Source organism: Xenia sp. Carnegie-2017, unplaced genomic scaffold (assembly GCF_021976095.1).
Source record: "Xenia sp. Carnegie-2017 unplaced genomic scaffold, XeniaSp_v1 HiC_scaffold_19, whole genome shotgun sequence".
Lineage (NCBI taxonomy): Eukaryota > Metazoa > Cnidaria > Anthozoa > Malacalcyonacea > Xeniidae > Xenia > Xenia sp. Carnegie-2017.
Window position 1 is genome coordinate 5,811,980 of NW_025813481.1, and position 18,644 is coordinate 5,830,623.

The 18,644-nt window shown below is 34.2% G+C and overlaps 5 protein-coding genes and 1 long non-coding RNA gene across 7 annotated transcripts; 1 reads left to right on the plus strand and 5 right to left on the minus strand.

Annotated features, from left to right (window-relative positions):
• Positions 1-1,615: 1,615 nt before the first annotated feature.
• Positions 1,616-3,663, minus strand: LOC124438558. The gene is made up of 5 exons (XM_046988734.1): positions 3,322-3,663; positions 2,896-3,238; positions 2,559-2,815; positions 2,250-2,412; positions 1,616-1,904 (listed from the first exon to the last, which is right to left on the minus strand). Exons 2-5 carry the CDS (start codon positions 3,233-3,235, stop codon positions 1,714-1,716), a joined length of 951 nt encoding a protein of 316 aa, XP_046844690.1. The 5' UTR covers positions 3,236-3,238; positions 3,322-3,663; the 3' UTR covers positions 1,616-1,713.
• A 695-nt stretch (positions 3,664-4,358) lies between these two features.
• LOC124438564 lies at positions 4,359-5,853 on the minus strand. Its single transcript, XM_046988741.1, has 3 exons — positions 5,300-5,853; positions 4,712-4,872; positions 4,359-4,633 (listed from the first exon to the last, which is right to left on the minus strand). The coding sequence occupies exons 1-3, from the start codon at positions 5,721-5,723 to the stop codon at positions 4,592-4,594; spliced, it is 627 nt and encodes a 208-aa protein (XP_046844697.1). The 5' UTR covers positions 5,724-5,853; the 3' UTR covers positions 4,359-4,591.
• A 138-nt stretch (positions 5,854-5,991) lies between these two features.
• LOC124438570 lies at positions 5,992-6,752 on the plus strand. The gene is made up of 3 exons (XR_006946133.1): positions 5,992-6,215; positions 6,324-6,454; positions 6,549-6,752. It is a non-coding gene; the product is annotated as an uncharacterized LOC124438570 (long non-coding RNA).
• Positions 6,690-9,119, minus strand: LOC124438552 (synaptotagmin 1-like). Of its 2 annotated transcripts, XM_046988721.1 has the most exons (7): positions 8,987-9,119; positions 8,230-8,314; positions 8,051-8,144; positions 7,812-7,972; positions 7,350-7,741; positions 7,153-7,276; positions 6,690-7,080 (listed from the first exon to the last, which is right to left on the minus strand). In XM_046988721.1, exons 2-7 carry the CDS (start codon positions 8,288-8,290, stop codon positions 6,773-6,775), a joined length of 1,140 nt encoding a protein of 379 aa, XP_046844677.1. In that variant the 5' UTR covers positions 8,291-8,314; positions 8,987-9,119; the 3' UTR covers positions 6,690-6,772. The 2 variants fall into 2 exon arrangements, with proteins under 2 accessions (XP_046844677.1, XP_046844678.1); XM_046988722.1 differs by lacking the exons at positions 8,051-8,144; positions 8,230-8,314.
• A 102-nt stretch (positions 9,120-9,221) lies between these two features.
• LOC124439352 lies at positions 9,222-17,815 on the minus strand. Its single transcript, XM_046989576.1, has 11 exons — positions 17,106-17,815; positions 15,817-16,197; positions 15,559-15,749; positions 15,086-15,214; positions 14,890-15,010; positions 14,510-14,814; positions 13,399-13,938; positions 13,154-13,245; positions 12,824-12,965; positions 9,924-10,065; positions 9,222-9,835 (listed from the first exon to the last, which is right to left on the minus strand). Coding segments are annotated over exons 1-11 (2,358 nt in total). The 5' UTR covers positions 17,107-17,815; the 3' UTR covers positions 9,222-9,521.
• Positions 13,260-14,252, minus strand: LOC124438563. Its single transcript, XM_046988740.1, has 2 exons — positions 14,015-14,252; positions 13,260-13,938 (listed from the first exon to the last, which is right to left on the minus strand). The coding sequence occupies exons 1-2, from the start codon at positions 14,156-14,158 to the stop codon at positions 13,384-13,386; spliced, it is 699 nt and encodes a 232-aa protein (XP_046844696.1). The 5' UTR covers positions 14,159-14,252; the 3' UTR covers positions 13,260-13,383.
• Positions 17,816-18,644: the final 829 nt, after the last annotated feature.

The window sequence follows — 18,644 nt, forward strand, 5'->3', positions numbered from 1 at the left end:
TTTCATGTTTCATTTCTAAACATTTCTGAACACATCACTCATTAAATTAATGAATGATTTATTATTTTCCGTTGGCTGAGTCACAAGGCAATGGAAAATGTTTTCTTATACACTCATATTTTGCTGCAAGCATTGTAAAATAAAAGTAATGTGGGTTGTAAGCTGACTTTAAATGCAATCAACTTATTCACTTATTGAATACACAGATAAGTTTAAGGCTGGATGACGCTTGTGGTGTAATTTCATTTTTTACCAAATATGGTCAGATGACTTTATTCCAAAGCCATCATCTGATATATATAATATACTAATCCTAACACGGTTTTTAATATGCACATGAAAAACATGTGACTTGGACGAGATTTAAACTCCCACCTTCGGGATACTAGTCCGCCGCTCTACCTGTTGATTATATATATATTATACTCTGATAAATTAATTTATTATATATATACTCTGATGATGGCTTTGGAATAAAGTCGAAACACAGTGCCATCCAGTAAACTGCTATAGTGGCGAGAATCTCTCATCCATACGCAGTTTTAAGAGATTTGACTCGTCTCCAATCCCTGTGGGCTTGGTAGCTCAACAGGTAGAGCGGCGGACTAGTATCCCGAAGGTGCAAGTTCAAATCTCGTCCAAGTCACATGTTTTTCATGTGCATGTTAGAAACTGTGTTAGGATTAATATATTATATATGGTCAGATGATTTATGATTAAGTGAGCTATTTACTCCAAAATTGGTTCTTGCAGATCTGTTCACCATTACCATGAACTTTGACATTTAGTTAAGTCAACTATCATGCTCAGAAAATTCCTCTAGTAATTTTGACTGATCAAGCTATTTAAAGTCAGTCAATGAATGTAGATCCAATTGGTAATTGCCAAAACTGTTTACTCGAACAGTGACTGTATGTCTCTCATACATACGTGCTAGTCTGCACAGGAGCACGTGACAGTATGTTTCCCATAAATAAGTGCTAGTTTTCACAGGAGCACGTGACGGTATGTTTCCTGTAAAGTCGTGCCGATCTTCCCACGAGCACGTGACTGTATGTCTCCCATAAATAAGTGCTAGTCTTCACAGGAGCACGTGACTGTATGTCTCCCATAAATACGTGCCAGTCTTCACAGGAGCACGTGACTGTATGTCTACCATAAATACGTGCCAGTCTTCACAGGTGTACGTGACGGTATGTTTCCCGTAAACTCGTGCCAGTCTTCACAGGTGCACGTGACTGTATGTTTCCCATAAATAAGTGCTAGTGTCACAAGAGCACGTGACGGTATGTTTCCCGCAAAATCGTGCCAGTCTGCACAGGAGCACGTGACTGTATGTCTCCCACAAATACGTGCCAGCTTCACAGGAGAACGTGACTATGTCTCAATGAAAATAGGATTTCGTAAACTCCTCAATACTTGAATGAAGGATTTCGTAAAACTTCTCCATCATTTAATTAAGGATTTAAAAAAACTCGTCCATTTAATCAAAACTGAAATTTTGAACCCTTTTCGTGTCCCTTTCCAATCATTGAAGCAGTAAAACAAAGTTTTCCTCAAGACTTACTTTTCTATAAATGTTAACTTTGAGGCAAAATCAAGTTATTTTGTTTTTTCGAACTTGGTCACATTTGATGTTTAATTCACTCGATTACAAAAAAAAAACAATTATAAGAAACTGATCAATAACTTGAATTGTAATTATGTGATAAATCACGTTTTTTTAGCAAAATAATGGAATCCAAAGCTTGATGTTGTTGTTGAGGATCTTCTCCTTCGATAGAAAATTATTGCTGTTAGCAAAGCAACAAGAGCAAGAATACTGAATAATACCACAAGCACTATCGTTAACGTCGCACCATTTCCATTGTTTGACTTGTTGATTATTATAATTCTTGATAAAACTGTAAAGAAAAAACTGTTAGCTTCAAAGGATCAAGCATGCCTTGATTATGAAGTATGTACTAATGCGATGGTCCTTGGGAGCAAAATAACTGTTGGTCAACGAGAGCATAGTCCGGGGAACATGGTTGATGCGACGTGTTTCCAGACTTTATGAAATATGCCACAAAACTCTAGGTTCAAAACTAATTTTCCAACCAGAAATGCGTGATGTCCGCCATAAAAATGGTTTTGTCCTGTCATTTGACCGCCCCTCCCCCTGGCCACCCTTAAAATTAATAACGTGTTTAGCTTATGCTTCCAATGTTAAGTAATAGACCTGATCACGAGGTATTTAGAATACGTACCTTGGTCAAGCCGTCCTGTGACTTTTACAATAAGACATGCCCTCAATGGAGGACGCCAGATATCTTGATCGATATCCGACGATCGTTGTTCACAAAGAATTGATAATCGAAGTATATGTCCTCTGATCTTGTGTTTCCTTTCCTCACGAAGAGATTTTGTGTTCTATGAAAAAATGCAATCAATTTTTTCTTCAAAATTTATGTGATAGTTTGTTGTCGATTGGTAAAACAATCGAGAGGCGAGTGAGGAATTTCTTGATCACGAAACTGGTACTGTTGAAGTAAGGTTGAAGGTGTGGCAGTCCTTACCCAACTAATGTGGTAATATCTTCTATAAACAAAGAACACAACATCACTTGAATTATAGTCAAATTCTTCCCAGTTTCCCTGCGTCGTCAAGACGGTCACATTGCTTAATGAACAACTGGAAATGTTTTCATTTGAGATATCGAAGGCGGTTGTAACACCGTAGCCATCATCAAGATAGAGGGATAATAAGGGATCATCGAGATTGCTCCACGTCCATCCTTTTGAATATTGCCAGGAACCAAAGCGAAGATCACAGCCTATATTAATTAAAATGTAATATTGCAGATGAACAATTGTGATTCTTGGTGTTTGTTTTATTCCCAAAGATACCTCATACCTTGACGAAGCCTTGAATTATTGAGACATTTCGTCTCACTAAGAACGTAAGTCGAATCATTCTGCTTGCATGTACACATAAAACCTGTGTAGTTTTCATGCCTACCGCAATAACCATTGTTATCGCATTTCAACCCTTTAACCTCAATTTGGTTTCTTTCAAGCTGCGGCGTCTCCGAATCAATATTGCAAATGTTCACCACATCTTTACTCGTACCAGTCTTTCGAAATATTGTGTTTAAAATACTATATTGCTTCTTTGCTTGCGTACTCCAAGATCTTTCTAGGAATGCCACAGTAAGCACGTAAACGTAAAACATAAGTGAACTTTTATTTCCCATTTCCTGTATAAATGAATAAGCACATTGAAAACTTTTCTTGTAGTATTGTCTGTTGTTTTGCAGTTAAACAAATTATTCACGTCTACCTCTATTTAGTTTATTGTTGCCTTTCCAAACGAGATTCTGAAGCCAGTCGACAGTTTCTTTATACGGCCTCTCTGGTGTATGAATCCTCTTTGTCAAAAGTTATTAATTGTTGGCAGTTAGCAAGTTGCAGGTTGCAATGTTGACAATTCTTCCTGGTCAATATTGAAACAGTTTACGTCAGAGTAGACAATTGTTTGGGCTGTAATTACTTCTCAACCCACAGAGATTGGTGACGAGTCAAATCTTTTTCAAAAGCGTATGAACGAGAGGTTCTTGCCATCATAGAATCATGTTTCGACTTTACTCCAAAGCCATGATCAGAGAATAAACATAATATTAATGTCGAAACACACAACAATACCTAGTGAAAGTCACTAGAAGTTATTACCGAAGCATGAAGTATTGTATGCTTCCGTATTTAATCATTTAATTTACATCATCGTTGACAGTTTGTGAAACACTGACTAAAATATTTCGGCAATCATAGTATTAAAAAGTAAAACCATGATAGCGAGGTTACTTAATGATGAAATGGTGCGATAGTACTAACCTCCCAAGGCTTTCTTGTACATTTCGTCGCTTAGTAACCTCACTACCATGGTGTTACTTTTAATTTATTTCAAATAATTTTACCAGTCTTTTCAAAAGCACATGACTTTAGTTCTCGCGGATAAACGCACACACCCAGCTTCACAAGAGCAGGTGATTGTATCAATCAAATGTTTATTTTTGCTTTGCAAGCCACGTCATTGCCGCCTTGTTGGATGATTTTAACAAAGGATTTTCCTTACAATGCAAATTTCGTTCAACATGGCGTACATGACATTATCTTACCAATACCAGTCTTTTGCGGATCACGAAACTGTGTGAAGTGTCTTTATAAATAGTGACAATGACTTTTCGTACTGATGAATATACATCTTAGTGCACGTGTGCCACTAGTTCATTTTTCACGCACAATGCTTCATCGTCATCAGCCAAAACACTAGATTTTGAGTACTGTGTGAACTTCCGACAACAACATTATATATCTGCATTTTGGAAAACAAACGTTCTCTTCTTATAACATCAACAATATTTTACACTTTATCTGCAACCTGATATAAATAATTTATCTGTTTGTTTTTTTTCACTCAGATACGTAACTATAGCAGTGGAATATAAATTTTAATCTAATTCGTAGTCAAATCTGATCTGACAGCAGCCCGAAGACTCGATGCTTGCATAAATTCCTCAATTTCTGCACACATTCCAACATTATGATGCATTTTATCTTCTTGTTCCGTGTGTTAGTCTAGGTCGAGGTCGCAACTGCAAAATATGAAAAATATCCAATAATGAGCGTTGGTGCTACTAACACACGCAATTAAAACGTAAATATGTGGGGACCTTCAACGTATACTGCTCAATTGTTGATTGTCTTTCGCCCCCCTGGTGTTCTGTCTGGACACTTTTAAAAACTTTAGACTTGGACTTCGTGGCCCCTTCTTTGCTTTTTGAAAATTTTATCTTTCGTGATGTGCTGCATGCTTTTCGAGCTCGTATATAATCTAAAAAATCGAGTAAATAATTACATATGAAGAATAAAGTCAAGTGTATTAAACCTTAATAGGGGAAGTCTTTATCACATACGCTGCATTACCAACTACGCTGAGACAATAATATTTAGTAGTTCCAGCTAAAAGTTGAAGCAGAATAATGCAATAGTAAAAAAGATCACGCTGATGGCCATGACTAATAATCTTCATGCTGCGCGTGTTGAAATTAAAAACAAAGAAATGTTATCCATGAAAGTAGTTTTACTGCAACTATGACTTTTTTGTAATGAACAAAATTGTTCAAAAGTTGACTAAAACGTGATTGAAAATAGGTTTTTTTCAACACAATGAACGGAAGTTGTAAAAGAAGGGTAAACGAGACGGAATCGCTCGGTATTACATAAGCGACTATTATTTAACTCTTAAATCACTAAAATACCTGTTATGCGAGGCGATTTTCGTCTTTGTTTGATTATATAACGTTCTGGTGTTTTGAAAAAATTGCTTTCATGATTGGAATTTGCATTTATACTCGTAGTATTCGTTACAACTTTCGGTAATGAGCGAATGTCTCGAGGTTCAGTCAAATTTGTTTCAATGTTTGTCTTTACACTGTTTGTTTCACCGTCAATAATTCTTTCCCATTTAAAGTTTCCCTGTAAAGGTTTCACTTTCACAAAATCAAAATTCCATTTTCGTTTCTTTTCATCCGCAATACGTCTCAATTCATATTCCAGTTCTTTACGCAGTTCCGCGTGATCTATTGGCCCGAACAAATTTCTACAACAAGATCGACTGATTCCACGATCAAATCTAGGTGGGTTTTCTTCAGCTGGTCTCGAAATAACTCGAAGAATACTCATTCCTCAATGCCAAACAAAGAAAATCAAACAACAAACTTAACGAATGCAACAATCTTCAAAATTACGATACAGTTTTATACAATAGCTTTGCTTGGAAACTATCATACGCACGTATCGTGAGCGTAGTAAAACATTTTTAATGAGCATTTCCGCTATGTCACTACGCTGCCTTCTCATTGGCTGAAGGCGACACGGGAAATCATTAGATGCATGATTGCTTAGCAACATTGTATGTAGGCGGAGCGGAAGCGAAGATTATTATTGGCGGGAAAGAATTGCTGTACACGTGTACTGCATGTTTGTTTCACGTGAATTTCCTTCATATGTCAAGTGTGTTCACATGATTATTTAGGTGTAGAAACCGCTGTAGCATTTACTGTGTGCTCAATTGTTGTGCGGCCATTTTGTTTTGTTTGTTGCGCTTGTTGTTTAAAATTTTGGAATGTGGAAAATATAACATCAAAAATATTCTGAAAATTGGACTTGTTTAAGGTAATGCCCTTTGTAGTTTGTTGAATTGATTTTAAAAAGCTTTATCGCGAGACAGTTCTATTTAAGTTTGGAAAATGTGGTTTCAAATATGCACGATATTTTATGTAGGTTCTATGATGGTGTCGACACAAATGTTTCATGCACCCAAACGGGCTCATGTATTGTTGTCGAAAGGCTTAGGAGGATTTCTTTGGTTCTGGGTGTTATGGAGATTAAAACATGATTATCATGATATAATTGTAAGCATAAATTATCTTCACTGGAGTTGATAAATGATTGAATTAAGCAGTAATATTTTATACCACATATTCACTGGAGGTTTTTTTACCATAGGGTCATCATCATGCTTTAGGACCAATTGAATTACCTCCAGTTGAAGATGAGTGAGGATATTTTGATCATTTTATCCGTGTTTGCTCTCGGAAATATTAAATTGAACTGTTAACATATTTTGGAAAAAATTTTGAGATTTACTTTTTGGTGCAGCAGAAAAACTATTGTATTCATTTGTTTTATTATACAATTTTGTCCAAGAAATTTTAAGCTTTTGATATTGTTTATTTTGACAAAGCATGCCATTGAGCTACAGGTTTTCTTGGTGATGCAAGCATGTCTTGCCAGTGTTGTAGTTCTGGACCACCAGGAGCTAATGCGCCAATAATTGTTCTACCGATGACTTCACTTTTTGATAAACGATCATAATCTAAGACCACAACCATCAACGAAGTGAACTCGATCTTTTCAAATGGAACATTAAATGTAAATGTTTCGTTGTAATAAGGATTTAAAGTATGTTTTTTCACTGTAGTTTTCCTTTTCTGCACTTTTTTGCCATCCTGAACTAAGGAAATTTTTATATAAGGATCTATAAAGAAATTTCCACCATATTAATTTAGTGTATGGTCTTCTCATTTTGTTCATGGTATATGCATATTACCTGAATAACCATCTTTATCTGTGCTTTTTAAGTTTTTACCTTCAAGGATGTTGATCTGTAGTTTACCATTGGCTGGTACATACCTTATGGCAAAACATATTTCTCCTATCTCAGGACTTGTTTTCTTAAGTACAAAATAGTGATCAGTATTATTCTCCCCTATTTTGCTAATTTCTTTTATTCAGCTGTGCACTTACTTTACGCCAGCCATTATTTGATGGTGGTATGAGTATTCTCCAGTCCTCCACAACATGTGTCAGGTCGACATCAATCAACGGCAACTTGACTATACCAATGATATCATGACCAGAGAATCGATCGAAATCATAAACTTCCATAAGTAAGGTACGATTTTCTATATCACTGTATGGTATATTTTTGAAAACAAATGTCTCGTTATAAACAGGATCTAAAGTTCTTTTCTGAACTTTTGTTTCAAATTTCTTTCGTTTGTCTGGCAGTATCATCACTCTGATGTATGGATCAGAGTATCCTCCTAAATCCTTAGCCGGTACATTCTCTGCCTCAATGATATTCACTGATAAAGTGTTACCAGTGAAGTCATATGCCAACTTGAAGTGAATTCTTCCTATAATTAATGTCAAAATGAGAGAAACAATTCCCGCCTTATTTCTTCATTTTATTGTGTACAAGCTAACCTATGGTTACTTCAGAGTCAGTCCCTGATTCAAATCCTTCACTGTTGTAATCTAATTCATCCATCGATGGTTGGACTTTTTCGTGGTAACTTGCTTTCACCAATTGAACACTTTTCAAGTCTAGTACTTCGTCATTTTCGTAATTTTTTTCGGCTTTTCTTCTGTTGGAAAAAACATATCAATAGACGGTCACTAATTAACGAGATTATAATTTCTTGCAAATGATTAATGGTCGTCACCCGTTGTGGCAGAACTTCTTGTACACAAACACTAGACATAGTAGAAAAAGTATCGCTGTCAATCCTGCAAAAACGCCGGCAATCCACAGCGGAACTGTAAAAAAAAGTTTATTAAGATATCTTGTGTTTATAGACGAAATGAAAAGCATTTCATACAAAGTTCATATTTAAAGCATTACATGATGAAGTTTCTTTGAAATCTTTCAATAAGCCTTTTTCAGACGTTTCAATTCTTGACATTTTGATCGTTACATTTCACATACGCTATCAAACAGGAAAACGTTTAAGTTCGTGCATCGTGTATTGAACTCAGAAACGTTTAAGAGTTCAGAAAGCAAAATTTTAAAACATTATTGAAGGATTGTCGAGTCTCCAATTACGATTTAATTAGAAACAATTTGTGGTGTAAAGTTATATAGATCAAATCAGCGTGTTACTGTTTGCAATGATTTTTTGAAGTATTGTGTTTTAATCTTAGTTGTACATGTATTGTAGATCTACCATTTACGAAGTTTTATTAATATTATATCCTTATGTTGCATACTTCAGCCAAGTCAGTTAGTTTTTCTACTTTGTCTAGTTGTACATACACCAAAATAAAAATATCAATATTTTCTGGTGGCAACACACATCAATAATGGATGAAAATATTTGTAAACGAACATAACAACATAAAAATAAAAAATAACTATGCGTTTATTTTACTTATAGTTGTCTAAAGGTTTTACATTATATCTACATTAACGGTTTAAGCTATCGACCGTCCCAAGTTCAAATTTTTACAATATATTAATATTTATTTTTTAGAGAAAATTAATTAGAGAAAAATAGAAACTGCTCGTCCTGTGTCGGAATATTTTCCCTTGTTACAAATTTGTCTAAATTTAATTAAATTGTACGTGGAATATTAAGGAAATTTTAAGATTTTCATCTTACCTTGTGTTCTTCACGTGTATCAATTTAATAGCAAAACACATGAACGCGTTTCTGTCCAACTTGCTTTCTGTTTTCGCTAACCACTGTAGCAATCTTATTTTTAATGACAATGAAGCACAAATTGTGTAGAACAAACAATCCAATCAATTCTTGCGTTGAAATTAGTTACTGCGACATTCATCAAAATTTCAATTAATTTGGAGCATAGTTAGATCATACATTTGCTTGCAATATATTCACTCACGCGTTTTTTTATTCACAAGGGCCACAATTATAAATTTACAGTAGAGTTTAAAAAGTTCATGTTTCCATTTATAAAATGTACAGTCTTCACAATCTCTTTAAATTAATTTAGACATAAGAATAAATTATAAATATATTTTAAGTTTATGTAGTATCAACACAAACCCTGCTGTTGTTGAAATCATGCATGACAGAATATTGGTTTGTACTGTGCTTAACCGTATGCCCAGTGGAAAGGCAATTGGAGTTAGTGCTCTTCTCTCCAAGATTGTTAAAAACTAGGCAATTTTTTTCATGCCAAGTTGAAGACTTTATGCCACCCTGCTATCGGTCGTCGAGGAAATGCCAGCATTTGATTCCAATGTCGTAATGCATTATTATGCACAGGAGAGCCCATTACTACTCGTCCCAGGACTGTAGATTGCTCCGATTCAAAATTTTTATGTTCAATGGTGATAAGAAAGCCGATTTTATGCAGAAATTCAGCAGGAATATCAAAAATCATAGACTCATTGTAAACAGGATTTTTCTCGTGACGTTTTACAGATGTCTTCTTTTTCTTTATCTTTCTACCGCCATAAATGAGACATACTTTCACGAAAGGATCTAGGTATAATTAAAATTATCAGTGACATCTCGCTACTCCATCTTTATTATATTCACTACGTTTTCATAAAGCAAGAACTCAACTTACTTGCTATTGTCGTTTTATTTTTCGTGATTACTTCTTCCGACTTCATTTCAACATTTTGAACTTTCATTACGACGATAGACAATCTTTCTGCTGTCGGTAAATAACTCAACGATAGCAATATTTCGCTCTCCAATTTCTTTGTCTGAAATTAAACAAAAACATGTAGCTCATTAGCAAGTGTACAAGTTTGTATTTAAAGGTCAAATACTCAAGTTGATTGCCATGTTATTGTATATTTGAGCGGAACATGTACAAGTTTATCATTTAATGGACAAATCGATTCCTGTGTTACTGTGTATGACGACCTCGTATACGAGTTAATTATTAAATAGCCAAAGCCGATTGCTAAGTTACTGTCGGCGTTATAGAGAGTACACACTTCATAAAACTCATCTGGTTGGTAGGTAATGCCCATCCTCAAAATTTCCTCGACTTGATGACACTAGAAAGCCATGCGATATACAACGAACTATTATAAACTTCCTTATATCCTTCAACACACCACGCTTTGACGAAACCTTTGTTTTTGACTTAATTATGACGTGTTACTCGACCATTTAGTGACTAAGCTCTTTGTGTGTGTGAAAGACGTAAAAAAGGGCCTGGTAAGGCTTCGGAAATGAGTGAACGTTTCCATAGGAGTATGTCACGTGGTGTATAATCATTGTAGTTGATGATTAATTCATGTGAATAACGAAGGTCAGTAAATGTTATAGATGTTTACTGATTCTTATTGGGTTTTGTCAGTTTTGTCGTTCAACTTTACTCTAATGAATTCAACAAGATTGTTTTTCATAATATGACAAAAAATACTGCAACGAATCATGTTAAATTGGAAACACCAAAAATTTTGACCAACTTTGACCTCTATCCCCATGATGTGTGTCTCAAACAATAAGTAGACATGGCGATAATTGTCGAATATTATCAACCTTTCTCTCCCTGACATGTTTACATGGGACATAACGTTATCATTTTGAAGTTTTCCTTTAACGAAGTGAATATTCCCATAAAGTAAAAGGCTGATCACTTGCTTCGTATTGTGTTCTTTCATTTCACCGTCCTTTACGGCAAGGTTCCGCTTTCCTTCGTATTAGGATTCATTTCAAAAGCTACACGAGGTTGTCCGTTATTATTTTAATGGGGTTGGTGGATTTTTTGAAAGAAAAAGATTTTGAAAAAACGCAGAAAAGTTTAACATTACGTGGTACCTGCTGACGAGGCAACAGCAATGAATAAAACCAATACAACATTAATACATGCATGGATATACATGTCATTGAAATTACAAGTAGACCTTCCTACCTTTCTTTCTACTTTGCTTCTGCTCAAAGTTTTGTTATAATCTCTGTAGTGATTGGATGAAAAATCCAACATAGGAAAGTGAATAACTGGGTTAACTACAGTCATAGGTCGGTAAGAACGATGTCAATAGTACCATCAACGTAATTCATGTACACAAAATATGAACGCAGCTGGGATAAAGATATGCAGCGCCTTAAATTTCACAATGCTTCGTTACGTTGCCGGATCCAAATGATAATATCTTATCAACACAATATTATCTTTGTTTTGCTGACGTTTTGTTTAAATATTATCCTGCATGCGAGAGATGACTTCGTCAGACTTCGTGAACGATCACGTCTCACTTCAACTCCACGTTCACATACCAGATCAGATTGTATTTGCAATTAGTGTATCGTTGATAAATTCACATCATAATTTAAATGTTTATAAAAGAAAAGTACATCCCATGTCAAATATTTATCGCAATTGTAAAACAAATGATGCGTATCGTTTAACATCATCACTGAACAGGAATTTTACTATTTATCTTATCAATTGTTCACGTTTCCGACTGTGGTTACCAATTATAAATCTTTTTGTTCTTAACAATTTGTTTTTTTCCTAATTGCAGTTATGCGTTACTTCACGTTTACAAATGTCTCCATCGGGTAGAAAACTGTGTCAAGTAAATAAATATTGGGGAATTATATTACGAAAAACCATTTTTACCAGGTAAACAAATTTTATGTATGTTAATAATTTCGTTAGGTAGCTTTGTATGTGAATTGATTCTATTTCATAAGCTGTGATTTCACACAATTTAGGGTTAAGATAGCTAATTATTATGCATGGTTAACCTAAAATGGACAATTTGACTTCAATGACTAGCTTCGTAATAGTATTTCAATGTTAACTTTCTTTTTTACGTTGCAAATGCAATTAGAATTTTTGTATCTGAAAAATGATGTTTCGATCTTTCGGTGTTTGGCGTGCCATGGGCTGATGATTTCGTCTAATGATGAACTTGTAAGAACATGAATTTTCAAGTTCTACCTACGTGTCTTAATTTTGGACAAGAAAAGAGGGGGAGATTTCTTAACAAGACTTGTTCTTTCATACTCCAAGAGTATAGGTCTCTCCTTTTGAAATTCAACCATAGTGAATTTCTAATAGTGCCTTCGTTACCAAACTTGGTGTTGATAAACATTTATATATATGATGGCTTATCTTCCTTACTTTGACTTTGTTGTCCAATTTTAGATTCATTTTTTTGCTGGGGTCATGTATCGTCCGGAAATCGAACCTATTCGTTATTATTTGATCGTTTTGTTCGCTCGAAAAAGATATTAAGGTGATAATTTATGTCATGTATTTCATCGTATATATCAAATGATCTCGTAACTGTTGGCTGTTTTTGCTTATGATTTAGAGCACAAGCTTTGTGGGGTGTTTTTTTTATATTGTCTACAAGAAACAATCGTTTCTGCATTCACTGTCCTATGTCGCGTTGTTTTACGCGAGATATTTTATAAATACGCGAAGAAAAATAATTAAATTTATTCGGAATATTTGTTCACTGCGATGTATAAACATAACTGACGTGATATACTAACCGCTTTTAATTTCATCATATACGTTTGATGTGACGTCTGTTGGTTTGAATGTATGTTCAATTTATCTAGCGTTTCGCTCCAATTACTCCCCATTTTCAGCCATAACAGATATACATAGCCTGTAGTGAACAGTGTTGTACATCTGCTTCATTGTACTAACAAAACTAATTTTTCCCTATGGTTACTAGAATGGCTCTTGATTAATTATTGTGTATACGTGTATGGGGGACTAATTTCCGAAAGTTTTTTCGTCGACTCAGCTGTGATAATATATTTGTCTCAAAATTATGAAAAATCTTCTGTCATATTTAATTTTGAGTCGACAAATGCCTTAAACTCTTAAGCGTACGATTAGGCAGTACCGAGAGAATGTAGCTAACCTTTAGATTGGACATAGCATATATGATACTGCAATTTTTATTCTAGAGTCGTGTAATTTTGTTGAAAATCTAAATGAAAACAATCTATCCCCTCCTTCCATAAAAATTTTAGTTTTGTGCGCCAATAATATTCATGGACTATTATTTGCTTATTCGATGTCTTTCAAAATATTCATAATATCATATTGCGCTTACCGTAGTTTTCAAAAATTTCTTCATCATAACGTAATCCGTTGCCTTCATCATTTCATCTCTATCCATGACAATCATGCATTGTCCTATCTCCGTTTTCTTTGTTGTTTCACTTCCGGTTTTCCAAACAGTTAAATTCAATTGGGTTGTTTGAAGATCACTCTTGCGAAGGTTGAACACAAAATTATGTTCATAATATACCATATGTACTCCTGTTTGTACTTCACTTCTTTGAATATCTTGAGTCATCGTTGAGGGAAGCTGTACTGTCACATAACTATTTGTGTTCCACTTATACTCCCATGGAAAGATATCTTCGCAAATAATGTTTTTTACAACAAGCTTTTCATCAATGTAATGAATAGTTACTCTCACTATTCCTGTGATCACATCGCAGTACAGGTGAGCTGTATTTTGAAACCCTTTAGCTTGATCTTGTCTGGAAAATTGTTTGAGATGATGCCATTCGCCATTATCCAAATTATTAATGTTGGATTCAGATATTTCACAGGTGTTTTCTCGCCATGGTAACTTCATGTGTTTCTGAAATATGAAAAAATGTTTATTTCATCAAGTCCATGTGTTTGCTTGCACATTCTTGCGTCTTTTACTGACTTACTGTGTTTTCTTTTGATTTTCCTGCCATTTCCACAAGTATTGTAATTTTGGACAGTTTATACATTATACAAGTAAATGTAAATAATAGCATGAAAAACGCAGTTACTATAATGGTGATCTTGATTGAATCGGAGAGGGTTAACATTGACCATAACTGATTTGCTTCAATTTATAGTGTAAGTTCATATATTAATAGATAATCTCATTTCTTATTCCATGGTTGTCATCTGACAGGTCTCTTTACTTTACTTTGCTTTTTTTGTCCTCTCTAAAATGCTACCTGCAAATTATTTTTCGTTGTTCATCATGTGACTCTTTATGAGGCGAGCTGAATAACGCTGAAGTCAAATTTGATAAATTCGTGCATTTAAACAATAAATGACCACTTCGTGTTACTAACATTTATTTTTAATTGAATAGTATTCAATGTGACCTGCACGTTTTATGTCTGATTTAAAATATTTTACACAAATGTAACTTTGTCATCCCCCCTTCAATTTATAATAATTGGATGCCACATTGCTACTGGTTTGCGAACTTCCATTAGCATTTTATTCCAATGCAGCAATCCGTCTTTATTCTCCTGTGGACCTATAGTTATACTCCCTAGTGATTCATCTCTACCGTACGACGTCCTGTTTACCACCATTATCTTCAGCGAAGTATATGCCATGGCTTCTTTGGGAACTTTGAAAACGAATGCTTCATTGTAGTTGGGATTTTCTGTTTTACGAATGACAACAGTCTTTTTCTTGCTTACTCTTTTCTGATTGTATAGGAAAATCACTTTGACGAAAACACCTAAAATAAAGCATATTGGCTTACTGTCACATTTAAAAAAGACAGTTGACTTTCTCATTGTCATGTTTTACTCACCCCAGGCTCCTGTTCGATGATCTATCTTTAAGTCACGTGCTCTCATAATAACGACAGTCAGTCGACCCGCAGTGGGAAAGTAGTTTAAAGACAACAGAAGATCACCTGAAGTTAGTCTTTTCTAGGATATAAAAATGTTTGCATTTTGTTTAATTTTATCGTCTTAGGTTGTAGAACTAATTGCTGTTCCCCAGACCTCTTCTTCCTCTTCGTACAAGTCAAACCATCCCGTCATTCTTTGCGTTATGTCAACGTCTTTCATATTGATACATATTTGACCAAGTGTGTGACTTTTTGAGAAAGCATCAATTTCGTAGAGACAAACCTAGTAAAAAAACAAACTTCAATTTAATGGTTATTGTGTGGACTAATAGTAACGATAATAATTTCTTGCTCATTTCCCGGGTCGCTAAACGTCTACATGGGAACTTTATCGTAAATTAGAGAGAATTGATTTCTATACAAGGAGCTTCTATATTTTTATATAGAAATACCAAGTAGCACTTTTTAAACACTCTACAATAGCTAATACTGTATAAATATTGTTTATTTCTATATGAATGTTATTCTATGAAAAATAACTATTTTATAATACTATGAAAATAAATATAAAATGCTACTAACTAAATTTTAGCCAGTTTAATTGATAACGTTCCCATTTGAATGTACCTTTATTGTCGCGTAACCTATCTCCCTTTCGTTCACCGAAAAACAAAACTCTTCATGAAACTTAGGCTCGGCAGACATTCGTTGAATCTTCGTACAACGATCGCTTGTCAGTTTCGTGCCCTCTGTTTCTTGCGTGAGAAATACTTTGGCGTAAAGATTTGCGCTGTTTTTTTGCGTTTGACAGACGACACCTACGTAAAGGAAAAACGTGATACTGTTATGTTGCTTTTGTACTTTCATCTGACCAACGTTTCATACCTTTCGCTTGTAGTAATAAAACGTTCAGTTTACGAATTTCAATTTCATACAAAATGGATAACTGTATTTTTCCTAAAGGAACATTAGGCTCCAGTGTGTGCTCACAATCAAATACTCCGTCTGCAGGTTCCTGGGCCAATTCCACATCCCTCCCTATACCTGGTTGAACACATTGACCACTGCCATACAATTGTTTTCCATAAATTTTTTGTGAGATCTGGTATGAATTATAATCTTTACTGCTGCCATTTTGTCCTCGTCGGCGTCTCTCACTATACATATGACACCATTTGCATAAAGCAATCAAAAATGTGAAAGATATAAGAGCAGAAATTCCAAAAATAAGTCCTTGAACGATCTTGTTGTCCATTACAGTAACCACTAGGGAAAAAATAGAAAAATTTGTTACATTTGTGGAAATAATTGGGCAAAATATCAATATTAATCATATTCTATGTACTAGATAGCTGTAAAGATTTTCCGTCGTTCAAATAACGTTTAAATGATTTTGATTTGATTTGACATAACCGTATTCTTACTTACCTGTTATAGAATTACTATTTAATCATCATCGACTCTTGCTATCTACGTAGCTAAGTATTTTTATTCGACATTGTCCCTATCCAGTTTAATTTTTAAATTTAATCGTCATATTGGCGTAAAGTTCAAATATTTATATTACATCCTCTTCGCCTTTGCAATCTAGTTCATTATTCATATTCTGTGATCATCGTCTTCTGTTTGTTACTTATTCATATTCTGTGATCATCGTCTTCTGTTTGTTACTTATTCATGTTTAATAATCATCGTCTTTCATTATTAATTTTTATATATTTAAATTTAATCATCATATTCTTTGGCATCTAGTTCAAGTATTTATATTGGATCATCTTCGGCCATCTAGTTCTTAATTTACGTTTGATAATTATCGTCTTTTACCAGATAGTTGCATTATTTATGTTAAATCATTATCTTCTTTGCCAGTCAGTTTTAGAATTTATATTAATCATCATATTCTGTCATATAGTTCTACTGTTTGTATTAATCATGATCGTCTTGTGCTAGTTACTTAACTATATATTTATATTTCATCATCGTGGTCTTTAACAAGAAAATTTAAGTATTTATTTAAATCATCATCGCCTTTTTCCAGCTAGTTCTAGAACTTATGTTTCGTTGAAAATAAGAAGCAAAGTTTCCCCAGTTCTTTTGTAGTAATGTTATTAACCTTAGAGCTTGCTATTCTTGAAAATAATTGGCACATGCTTGGTATTTCTTTATACACTTACTGTATAACTTTGCTCATTGGGTGAGCCTCTCAAACATGTCAAACTTCCACCTGAAACTTAGTCATCTGTTTCGTCCACTGTTATATGTTGATTCAGCCAGACATAATTCCAATCATTTCGAGTCTTCTTTTAAGATTCTTTTGGAAAGATGCTCATCATCCGGTATTATTTTGTCTTCGTTGTTTATAAGACTTCAAATTAGAACGTGATCAGTCAATATGTCTTCGCTTTAATGTTAGAAACTTTTTGTTTATTTTAACGTCGAAAATAGAAAATAATCTTGGTTGTCAATGTTTCTCGTTAATATTTCATTAATTTTGGTTTTGATCTTCAGTATTTTGTCGCGTGTCTTTCCTTAATTCTATTTACTCTTTTAGTCTCCACGGTGACGAAATGTAACGGTTAAAAGTTTTCACTTTTTCCTTTCATTTGCATCATAATGGCAAAGAGACCGAAAGTTTATTGCATTTCACTATTTATCATGTTGCTAATTTCTCACCTCATGTAAAAAAAAGGTCATTTCTATGCAACATCTGCTGCAATTTGAATTATTTATATATACTACAGGTTTTTTATTGGTTTATGCTACACTGCCATGAATATCCGATAATGTTGATCAATCCTTGTACTCGCCTAAAAACAACATCCTTCGCAATACCCCGCTCCCCACAACAACAAAAAATTGATGAAAACAAACATCTTAGCGTGTGTCGTGTTTTTAAACACCTTTATAGGTCAGGATGGTTGTCTCAATATGTCGCTCCTTAGTTGTTTATTTCGTAAAAGTAGTTTATTTTTTAATTAAATACTTCATACACGAGACAGCAGGTTAAAATAATATTTAAAATCAGCACGGTCTCTTGCTTCCTGAGAATATAAAATACGCCATTTTATTTCATATTGGGCAAGAATTGAAAACGTTAATGTAGCTATTTTTATCTCTAAGTCTGTGTGGGAGAGAGACTTACGTATTTTGTATTGCGAAATGTTTTCTCCCACACAGAGAAATCTATCACAGATTACAGATTAATTTGACTTGTAACAATTAACTTCGCACGAAAGTTAAATTTAACTGGTTTAAGGAAGCAACTAGGCAATAATATTTTAAGGAATCATGAAAAGGGTTTTTGCTGAAAATTGTCAACGTTTTTCTGTTTTTTTTTTATAATAATCGATTTGTTCAAAGTTTGACTAGCAAAAAGATAAAGAATACGTTCGATCATTTCATCTATTGATACTTTTTCAAACGTCAATGAATAAAAATATGTTCGGAAAACGAGTAGAACGAAGAACATTCGACTCTATATCAAACAAACAAATTTAAAATTTAATTTAATAATGAAAAACTTTGATTTATGACAGATTATTTATCAACCTGTCGTGAATCGGCACTTGTATGCGCATGAGTTGAAGTAAACTGATGTTTAGGATGACAGACTGATCTTTACATTTAAGAATTTGCAACGAAGTGTTTGTGGTAGTGCTCTTGTGATAAAAATCTTGCGTACGGCATGAAGTTTTGTGCTCTTTCCGCTGACC

What these genes read in the sequence shown, in the direction of transcription:
- LOC124438552 (XM_046988721.1), bottom strand. Translation starts at nt 8,290, where the DNA reads ATGTCAAGAATTGAAACGTCTGAAAAAGGCTTATTGAAAGATTTCAAA. An exon ending in TGACTCTGAAGTAACCATAG is followed by an intron (nt 7,742 to 7,811) that starts GTTAGCTTGTAC and finishes CATTAATTATAG; the next exon opens with GAAGAATTCACTTCAAGTTG. An exon ending in AGATAAAGATGGTTATTCAG is followed by an intron (nt 7,081 to 7,152) that starts GTAATATGCATA and finishes ATTTCTTTATAG; the next exon opens with ATCCTTATATAAAAATTTCC.
- LOC124438563 (XM_046988740.1), bottom strand. Translation starts at nt 14,158, where the DNA reads ATGTTAACCCTCTCCGATTCAATCAAGATCACCATTATAGTAACTGCG. An exon ending in GAAAATCAAAAGAAAACACA is followed by an intron (nt 13,939 to 14,014) that starts GTAAGTCAGTAA and finishes TTCATATTTCAG; the next exon opens with AAACACATGAAGTTACCATG.
- LOC124439352 (XM_046989576.1), bottom strand. An exon ending in TAGGTTACGCGACAATAAAG is followed by an intron (nt 15,215 to 15,558) that starts GTACATTCAAAT and finishes TTTTTTTACTAG; the next exon opens with GTTTGTCTCTACGAAATTGA. An exon ending in AAATAAAACGACAATAGCAA is followed by an intron (nt 9,836 to 9,923) that starts GTAAGTTGAGTT and finishes AATTATACCTAG; the next exon opens with ATCCTTTCGTGAAAGTATGT.
- LOC124438564 (XM_046988741.1), bottom strand. Translation starts at nt 5,723, where the DNA reads ATGAGTATTCTTCGAGTTATTTCGAGACCAGCTGAAGAAAACCCACCT. An exon ending in AAAATCGCCTCGCATAACAG is followed by an intron (nt 4,873 to 5,299) that starts GTATTTTAGTGA and finishes TCGATTTTTTAG; the next exon opens with ATTATATACGAGCTCGAAAA. An exon ending in TTGAGCAGTATACGTTGAAG is followed by an intron (nt 4,634 to 4,711) that starts GTCCCCACATAT and finishes CATATTTTGCAG; the next exon opens with TTGCGACCTCGACCTAGACT.
- LOC124438558 (XM_046988734.1), bottom strand. Translation starts at nt 3,235, where the DNA reads ATGGGAAATAAAAGTTCACTTATGTTTTACGTTTACGTGCTTACTGTG. An exon ending in TAATTCAAGGCTTCGTCAAG is followed by an intron (nt 2,816 to 2,895) that starts GTATGAGGTATC and finishes TAATTAATATAG; the next exon opens with GCTGTGATCTTCGCTTTGGT. An exon ending in CACAGGACGGCTTGACCAAG is followed by an intron (nt 1,905 to 2,249) that starts GTACGTATTCTA and finishes TTTTCTTTACAG; the next exon opens with TTTTATCAAGAATTATAATA.